Source organism: Ictalurus punctatus, chromosome 15 (assembly GCF_001660625.3).
Source record: "Ictalurus punctatus breed USDA103 chromosome 15, Coco_2.0, whole genome shotgun sequence".
Lineage (NCBI taxonomy): Eukaryota > Metazoa > Chordata > Actinopteri > Siluriformes > Ictaluridae > Ictalurus > Ictalurus punctatus.
Window position 1 is genome coordinate 4,415,290 of NC_030430.2, and position 10,319 is coordinate 4,425,608.

Consider the following 10,319-nt stretch of genomic DNA (forward strand, 5'->3'; position numbering starts at 1 on the left):
TTATAGTTACATTTTATGCTCTGGAACATCTGCAGGACAAGTTACATTATAGTCTTCATTTTTTTTCTGTCTCTTGAAGTTTTTAAGACAAAAAAAAAAAAACAGCTTGTCATTTTCTTAAGAAACCACAAAGCTCAAAGTGATCAGTCCTAAAGACTCTCTTGTGTTGGAAAATTTACTGACTGTTACAAAGCTGACACTGGAGGTTTATTTTATAAATGTTAAATATATATATCCTTACAAAAAATCCTTACCATATCAGTGATTATTATTATTATTAGTGATTATTAGATTATGTAGATCAGTGGTCACCAACCCTCTTCCTTGAGATCTACCTTCCTGCAGGTTTCATCTCCAACCAAAATCCTAACAAAATCCTGTTTTAGCTGGTCAAGATCTTCTTAAGGCAATGATTAAATGGTCAGGCGGGCACGGTTATGGTTGGACCTAAAGTTATGAAGGTAGATCTCCATGAACAGGGTTGGTGACCATTGATGTAGATTGTCTGCCATACAAGACCACGAGTAAGTTGTTTCTTTAAAAATGATAATGTATTAGAAGTGCATTAATATAAACCTGTGATTTTGACTTGTAGCCAAAACTATGATCAGTGCTACTGTTATAGAAAATTAATGAACCTTTTTTGACCAGCCAGATTAAAAAAAACAAAAACAAAAAATGAATAGTACTGTGATATAATAGATTAAATTCCATGATTCTAGGCTTAATTTTTTTCCCCACATATCTACTGTAATCACTCATCAGTAATCATACACTTCCTTCTTCAGATCACGTTTTTGTTTTCATTTTTGTTTTCATGTTACCATTTTTCTGTTGATCGTGAAATGCTATGTTCTTGTACAATGCATCCGCGTTTATTTGTAATTCATTTGATGTTTTTAATATGTGTAGTGTGAAATAGGTTTCACCCAGAAACCATAGGGGGTGCAAATCTTTGCACAAAAACGCACACACACACACACACACACACACACACACACACACACACACACACACAAAATTCTGGGGTCAGATCATTGAAAAGTATATATGCATAACATTTACACTAATGTCATACTAAACTTTATAAGCTAGAGCAGGGGTTCCCGAACTTTTCCAGGGCAAGGCCCCCCAAATGGCATTAACTTTTGACATAGGCCCCCCTTTTGCAAGATGTCTTTAAAACACAGACTTCTGAATATATCCACCTTTTTTTAATTAATAATTACATTTTACATATTTACATTACATTACATTACATTAGGAATTGATTTTGTGTGTGTGTGTGTGTGTGTGTGTGTGTGTGTGTGTGTGTGTGTGTGTGTGTGTGTGTGTATGTGTGTGTGTGTGTGTAGTTGTCTGAGAGTGAGAAAGAGAAAACATTCTAGTGGGAGGGACGGGCACACCAAATTGTTGAGGCCCCCGGGCGCCCCCTGGCGGCCCCCTCTTTGAAAACCACTGTCCTAGACTACATGTTTTATGAAAAGACAGGAGCAGATCTCTTCACTATGCTAAGCAGATCAGTGTTCTTTAAGAGCCAAACACAAGGCTACTGTAAGGTATCTGATTTTAAATGTAAAATGGCTGAATGCTGTCCACTGTGAGAGATCCTATCAGGCTGTGCTCGGCTCATGTTCTCGCCATCCTCCATGCCGTCCTGCCTCCCACTGTCCTAGATTTTACAGTAGTGATGTCATCATTTGTCACGTGCTCAACCAGCCTCTGCTTTTGCTTTGTGAGTGTGCACTATTGTACGCATCCTCCCTGAGTTTACAACCCGTGCTGTGCTTAGCGTTTATTCACCTATCATCAACTGTTTTTTTGCTCTGGGGAAAATCTAGAAAAATGTGGGATGTGTGGTTCATGTGGCCTATACAGTGTTTGTGGGAGGAAAATCCAGTGTTGATTTTACTGAGTCTGCTGCACTGAGCAGACGTGACTCTTCACAGCTAATTGTAGGGTAGGGACTTTTGATCACAAAGAGCAGCTATGAATTCCCACTCATTTTACCCACACTGTGATCTCTGGCATTTTAGTAGGTTGTCTGTGCATTTAGATTCTGATCACATCATCCACCCAGGGTTCAAACAAATCACCCTGTTTTGTTATTCAGGCACTATAAATCAAATGTGAAATTAAAACTGATTCGTTTTGATATTTTATTGGTGTCTGAAGCTAACGTTTTAATCATTCCTAAGTGTATAAAGACATATTCCGCTCGTGTTAAATGACTGTCTCATTTGTGTCTGCAAATATTGCCATGATTTCAAAATATTGTTGCTAATTTTTTTAGATTTGAGGTGAGCCTTTCCAAGACAGTCTGATCTACCATGATGTTAAACTAATGCTTTATAGAAACTTGGGTTCTATCTTTCCAGTATCAGTAATATAATATTGTGTAAGGGTGAGTGATATTAATATTAATGCATTTGAGATGGCAGAAATGTCATTAAATAATGCTATAATGAGGTAGAGGGGGTTATGAAGGCCTAGGATCACAGAAAGCTTGCCCATGATCCCTGACCAAATATTATGGATGTGAGGACAAACTGCATAAGTATGATAATATTCCTCTGTTGAAGACATGTATAACAAGTGACTAAGTCTCCTGCTATGTAGTTTTTAAGTTGGAATGTAGCTTCTATGAAGGAATTTATTAACTGAAGATTTGACTTGCTGGTTACAGAGAAAGTAATATATGCATATGTATATATATGTACATATGTGTGTGTGTGTGTGTGTGTGTGTGTGTGTGTGTGTGTGTGTGTATATATATATATATATTGTCTTTTGTTGTTGTTGCTGCCGTATTTCATGTTTTTAAGGATTGTCCCACTTTTAGTTAAATATAACACGGTTTTAGCCTAAATCTAAATACTGTTTGAGGATGTACTTGCACCAAATTACTACAGTAGAATAATAAAAACTTAATCACTAAGAACTTACACTTTTAAGACTGAAGCCGAGAAAATTGCAACGATTAATAGTGATGAAGCTGAGAATTCCACTGGAAAAGCCCCAGCAGCTGGCGTACTTAGAGGTATTCAAACAGTTGGTGAGATGAGAATAGGATGGGAGGGCAAGAAGTAGTAGGGGTTGCCTGTGGAGAGCAAAGCTCAAACATAAACTGTTGAACTTATTTGCTCTTTTGCCATCTCCTGTGTGCACTTAATGTCACATACAGCTCATAGTGAATGAATAATGGGCTTAAATGTCTAACAAAACATAGGCAGTATTAACTCCAACAACCTATTCACATCATATTATATTATACAGAAGCAAAGTTTTATTCATTTTTTGTGGAAAATGTATTATTTATGTTTTATTATTATTATTAATTTTATTTTAAAGCTGCCTTACTATTGCTCATGCATGGTTGAGAAACTGTACATATAAGTTATGGAGCCACTGAAACTCAAACTTTGTCTCTGACTGAGTTTTGATTTAACACATTAGCCCCCTTTTTTTAGACTGACAAGATTCAAGTCTGTTCATTTTACTTTGCCTTGGCTGTCATAACCCATTATCCCTTTAATACATTAAAGTCTGCGGTGAAGTATATGTATTCCCTATAGCAGAATTAATAATAGATTTTCAGGAAGCTTGAGAGAGTGTGTCTTATGGTAATGGTTGGAAATGACATCATGTGGTAAATAATATATCTACAGAACATATGAACACTACACCCCTTTTACTGAGAGGAAAGAGATTACATGACTGTCAAAAATTGCAAAAGTGTTACATTCTAGAAAATACTTTTTTTTTTTACATTCTAGAAAACCTTTGATAAGCAGTCTAAGATGGTTTTAATGTGTGTATCAAAGACACTGTGATGTCTGGTCATTTATAACATGGGCATATATGTACCACAGATAACAACTTGCTATTGTTCTCTGTTGTTAGCAACGAGCCAATAAACATTGAAGCTAAACACTTGGGCTGAAGAAACCCAGACACAAGAACAAAGGAAACTGGGGAATCCACAAACCTTAACAGAAAAAATGAGAATTGATAATAAAAACAGACAAAATGCCCTTACGTGGTATTGCAAATACCAAAGTCTTATTTGCAAACTTGTGAGGTAGATATAGCCCTTAATTAAGACTAAATAAAGGCTTCAGGGGTTACCAAACAAACAAAGCCTGTAACCATGGCAGATGGAGCACTGAGATTCCCTCAGGCATGTGCTCAACTTTCCGAACAATGCCTAACTGATCATTTGGCTCAAATTACACTGGTATACACAAATAGAACATTTTAATAGGTAACTTAATTAGGAGCTTTACAAATGCAGTAAGGCAGACCTTGAATAACACGTTTGCAGATTTTGACTACTTTAACCAGAATATAGTGGTCATTGAAGGAGAATGAATGACTGAATGAGTTGAAGGCGATTTACAAGTTAGGGGATTACGTTTTTCAGAGAATTTAGTTATTAAAACGGCTAACCAGGACATAAGTGCAGCAAGACAGATGCTATACCTTGATGAGGAACAATTTCAAGTTACAAGTGCAAGAGAGTTTATTAGGTATTCTAACAAACTAATAACTCAGTACTATTGCCATTGTGTTTCACGAGATTGATCCTTCAAGATAACCTTCAAAGCTTTATTATAGCGTTGGCGTAACAAGAAGATATAGATTGACTTTGTGTCTATAGAGAAGAAGGTGGAGCAATGTCTACATGTTCCTAGCTATCCCTAGCTGAATTGTACCCCAGGGACTGACCTTTTAGGTTTGGCCATGTGGCTCTCAAATAATAGAGACTCGTGTAGGTTTGTGTATTATCTCCAGGACACCCTTGGGTCGCTAAGCAACCCCATTATTCATCGCCTAGCAACGGTTGAGCCCGGGAAGAAGGCCTTGGGGGTTGGGTGTGTGTGTGTGTGTGTGTATGTGTGTGTGTGTGTGTGTGTGCGCATTATGCTTTGGATTGTATATCCTTCCATCTATAATGGATAAACAACAACAACACACATTTACCCACCACATCTTGGAGAATTTTCTAAGGAGCGGTTTTCTTAAACAAAGGTGTCTTATATTCACAAATTATGGTCACAATGTAAAGTATTTGACAAATAGTCAAGGCACTTGATGTTAACTTATTAGGTTTACTCCTTTTTAGTAGTCTAGGACAAGAGGTACACGTAAAGTAACCCTTTTAAAATAACCATCATCACTGGCCTGTTTTTATGGCATAGTGTATATAAAATAGACGCTTCTTTAATACAACATTAGAAAATGTACTTTGAGTAAAGAGAAGAACAAAAGGCACCAGATGGAAGATGAGAGAATCAAGTTACAATGAAAAATGCTTGTAGCCTGAATGTGTTTTAACCTTTAATATGACCATGTTCTAAAACATGGAATCTGTGTCGCACTGAAAATTGAAAATGCATCGTAAATTGTTGTAAATTATTATGATTATTTTTTAAATCTAAATAATACAGTTGAACAGTGGGGCACAAGTCAATAGTACAGCCTTTTACACCTAATCGTCTCAATTGTTCTTTTAATTCAGTGCAGAAACATTAATGTGACATAATAATGAATCTGATAAAACAAAAAATACGAGTCTATCAGTATATTAAGTAGTATGTACATATAAACGTAAAATAAAATGGCTGTGTCAGTGTTTGAGATGGTAACTGGGTGAGGCTGTGGGCGGAATCTTTTCCTCGCGGTCCCCTTTTCATCCAATAGTAAGCAGCCATTTTTCCTTAACGGTCATCGTTTCCAGCGCGACCAATAGGAAAGTAGGAGACGTAGTCGCCAGGGCAACACGTCTATATAATGGGAGGCTCGCGCATTCAAAACTCATTCCTCTTACATCGACCCGTTAGTTGTCGAGCTGTAAGATTTCTCCGCGGAGACACTATCAAGCCCGTTAGGAACAATGGTGAGCACTTTTTCCCCTGTTTTATATGAAATAGAAATATATAAAATAGGATTAAATAACCTATTTAATATATATATATATATATATATATATATATATATATATATATATATATATATATATATACATACATACATACATATAAAAATAAAACCAAAAATAACCCATTAGTTGAATCACAGGTCGCCGTGTAGCCAGCACAGACCTAATGAAAATTGAGCCTATATTAGAAAGTCAAATAGAGCCAAGTATATATTAAAGGTTTGTAATTACCTTCAGGAATGCAAGGGAATGATGTGTGCGCTTGGGAAGTGATGCAGACAGCAAAGCGAGCCAACAAAAGGACACAGAGTGCAGTGTGTGCTGAATAATGTGGGTGTAACCGGCTCCACACTCGTCATGATATCACCAGAGGAAAAGGATCTCCAGCGCCATCCCAAAGACATATCGGTTTCTTAACGCTCCGTTAGGTTTGCTCTGGTGTTAAAGTCGGTATTGTTGGGGAAAATCCGCAGAAATGTTATCCGCAAACGATATATCACCTTGCAGGAGCGTAGTGGCCATGCAATATTAATGCTGGAGCGACTACAGCAGCCATGAACCCCTTAGCAATAGATGCCCTGGTCATATAGACTTTAGGCAGATGAGACAGAAAATAATATCTGAAACGAACAAACTTCCTTTTATTCTTGGGGCAGAATGATCCAAGCATAACCTGTGTCATATAAATGTAAAGTAAAAGTGTCATGTTTCTATCTACAACACAGACACATAGTTTCACCTAAAAAAATTTTTTTTTTAATGGTTCGTCTTTGTGTAGAAAATTAAAACTGGTAATTTTGACCCAAACAGACGGATAGAGACTCCCAAGAGATACGGTTGTCACCAGTAAAATGATCATGAGATCACAATTTCCGGGTGACAATAGACTGCTGCATTAGTACAGATCATTTCTCAGCAATTGTATAGATTTTGGTCATATCTGGATAATATCTTTGCTATCTGTACTTAGGAATTATTCATCTTGTTCATTCATATTCAGTAACACTCTGTCCTGGTCAGGGGTGAGGTGGATCTGCAAGACTGGGTGTGCGTGGGACACCAGTCCATTGCAGGGCATATTTAGGATCACTGTCTAATGCAGAAATGCTCCTTTTTCTTAACTGTGTTCTGTCCTTCCACAGCGCGAGTGCATCTCTATCCACGTTGGTCAGGCTGGTGTTCAGATTGGCAATGCGTGCTGGGAACTCTACTGTCTTGAACACGGCATCCAGCCGGACGGACAGATGCCCAGCGACAAGACCATTGGAGGTGGAGATGATTCCTTCAACACCTTCTTCAGTGAGACTGGAGCTGGAAAGCATGTCCCCAGGGCTGTGTTTGTGGATCTGGAGCCCACTGTCATAGGTAAGATTGAGATCTTATGGTGCATGACTTGCCTGTTAATGAAATAACGCTAATGGGTCTGTGGTGGTCTGGTTCATAATCTAATTTATATGGACTTTTCCTTTAGATGAGGTCCGCACTGGAACATACCGCCAGCTGTTCCACCCTGAGCAGCTCATCACAGGAAAAGAGGATGCTGCCAATAACTACGCTCGTGGTCACTACACCATTGGCAAGGAAATTATTGATCTGGTGTTGGACAGGATCCGCAAACTGGTGAGTATCAGCAAACTGTCTACTGTTAATTACAAATTTAACAGAATAATATGAGTAAATTTATTATATGATTCTCTTTATAGGCTGACCAGTGCACAGGTCTCCAGGGTTTCCTGGTCTTCCACAGCTTCGGTGGTGGAACCGGTTCTGGTTTCACCTCCCTGCTGATGGAACGCCTGTCTGTTGACTACGGTAAGAAGTCCAAGCTGGAGTTCTCCATCTACCCAGCTCCCCAGGTGTCTACTGCTGTGGTGGAGCCCTACAACTCCATCCTGACCACCCACACCACCCTAGAGCACTCCGACTGTGCTTTCATGGTGGACAACGAAGCCATCTATGACATTTGCCGTAGAAACCTCGATATTGAGCGCCCTACATACACTAACCTGAATAGGCTGATTGGTCAGATCGTGTCCTCCATCACGGCCTCTCTCCGTTTCGATGGCGCCCTCAACGTCGACCTTACTGAATTCCAGACCAATTTGGTGCCCTACCCTCGTATTCATTTCCCACTGGCCACCTATGCTCCAGTGATCTCTGCAGAGAAAGCTTACCATGAGCAGCTCTCTGTGGCTGAAATCACAAATGCCTGCTTTGAGCCGGCCAATCAGATGGTGAAATGTGACCCACGTCACGGCAAGTACATGGCCTGCTGCCTGCTGTACCGTGGTGATGTGGTGCCTAAAGATGTGAATGCTGCTATCGCCACCATCAAGACCAAGCGCACCATCCAGTTTGTGGACTGGTGTCCCACTGGGTTCAAGGTGGGCATCAACTACCAGCCTCCCACTGTGGTTCCAGGTGGAGACCTGGCCAAGGTGCAGAGGGCTGTGTGCATGCTGAGCAACACCACAGCTATTGCTGAGGCCTGGGCTCGTCTCGATCATAAGTTCGATCTGATGTATGCCAAGCGTGCCTTTGTGCACTGGTATGTTGGTGAGGGTATGGAAGAGGGCGAGTTCTCTGAGGCCAGAGAGGACATGGCTGCCCTGGAGAAGGATTATGAAGAAGTTGGTGTAGACTCCATTGAAGGTGAAGGAGAGGAAGAGGGAGAGGAGTATTAAAATACTGGAAGGAAGTCATTGTCTGGTTTAAGATGAAATGAACCTTTTACAACAAACAAAATAACACTGTATGCAAAAACATAATGAAATAAAGCTCCTTTCAAGTTCCCACATTTGTTTGTCTTTTAATTGTATTAAATTGGAAAAAAATAATACATTATAAATTATTTAAAAAAAAGAATACATATTTTCTAAAGGAAAACATTTTTCCATAAGCAAATATATACTTTACACATTACTGAAAAAAAAATGTCTAAAGCTAACCAGCCAGGCTTTACAACAAACATGTTTATATTATGCAAATAATTTGGTATAAGTAAAAGGCTCGTGCTGATATACTGTATGTCTCACAAATTCTTGAATATTTCAAACACAAATGATGGTTTTTCTAGTCAATTGGGTAAAAGACTAAACAGTTGTATGATTTATTTAAAGATAATTTTTACTCAGATATTGCATGCATAATAGGAAAGAATTGAGCCTGAAACCTACTGTGGTCTGAAAAATAAATGACAGTGACATGACAGTATCATGCCTAGATGACATGATAGCCATTTTGGAGTCCAACGTTTGCTGTCTCCACTACTTCTATGTTGGATTTCTCCTTAATATGACATGGGAAGGTGATGGAAAATGGTGAGTTAAAAAACAAACTCCTGCTCTTTTGTTTTAGGAGCAAACAGTAAAAACGGAGTGGTATTCCTTATGTTTAGGATTGTTCTGTTTTTTTTTTCTCCAATCAAATACCAAGTTCATGTTCACATTATTGTCATTTCAACCATATACAGCTGTTACAGTACACAGTGAAACGAAACAACATTCCTCCAGGACCATGGTGCTACATAAAACAACACACTAACCACGAGATGACACACAACTAAATAAGATCTACACATTTTTACATATAGTGCACGTGAAGACGTGTGCTAACAACACAGGATAGTACAATACTACTAAAACAGGACAGTAGGCACAGTAAGTGACAGTGTAGCACCGACCAGGACACAGTTTTAGTGTGGAAGTGTCCAATATATAACAGGTCGTGCCAAAGAGTAACAATATAATTTAAAAATGGTATAAATGCAAACATAACATGCTGTGACTTAGTATTCAGCAGATTAGTTTATACCAAATATGGGCATAACAGTTATTGCTGTAGCAGCCAGGTAAAGTGTATAATAGTGACAAGAAATTAAATACTATATATTTTTAAAAATAATTTTTAGAAATACAGTAGCACTGTAAATGGGTTAGCAATACCAGTGACCCTAGTGACACAACCTCTAACAGGAATAATGAAAATACAGCACCAACCAACAAATTAGGACCAGAATTGCTAACCACACTACTAATATTTAATTTTAAACATATGGTTTTTGGGTGCATTTTTCCTTTAAAACAATATTTGAACCTTCATACTACAATACTACGTAGGCTAGTGTGTCTATAATATGTCGCACGGTTGCATGCCATTTCAGACTACGCTTATGATTATAATAACGCACATATAAGCGACAGTTAACTTCAAATCTTCTAGTAAGTAGAATCTAGTTACTTCTAGTTGACAATGACTAAAGAGGAAGTAATTATTCAAACGTTAAAACGCACCAATGGAGTGTGGCTTAGCGCTTCTCGACTAATCAGGACGTGACAGGGCTCGAAACCAGGAAGCGGAAGCGTTCCCTCCTCCGTGA

At 38.5% G+C, this 10,319-nt stretch overlaps 1 protein-coding gene across 1 annotated transcript; it reads left to right on the forward strand.

Annotated features, from left to right (window-relative positions):
• The first annotated feature begins 5,810 nt into the window (after positions 1–5,810).
• On the forward strand, positions 5,811–8,738 carry LOC108275946 (tubulin alpha-1A chain). The gene is made up of 4 exons (XM_017487114.3): positions 5,811–5,899; positions 7,084–7,306; positions 7,413–7,561; positions 7,645–8,738. The coding sequence occupies exons 1-4, from the start codon at positions 5,897–5,899 to the stop codon at positions 8,623–8,625; spliced, it is 1,356 nt and encodes a 451-aa protein (XP_017342603.1). The 5' UTR covers positions 5,811–5,896; the 3' UTR covers positions 8,626–8,738.
• Positions 8,739–10,319: the final 1,581 nt, after the last annotated feature.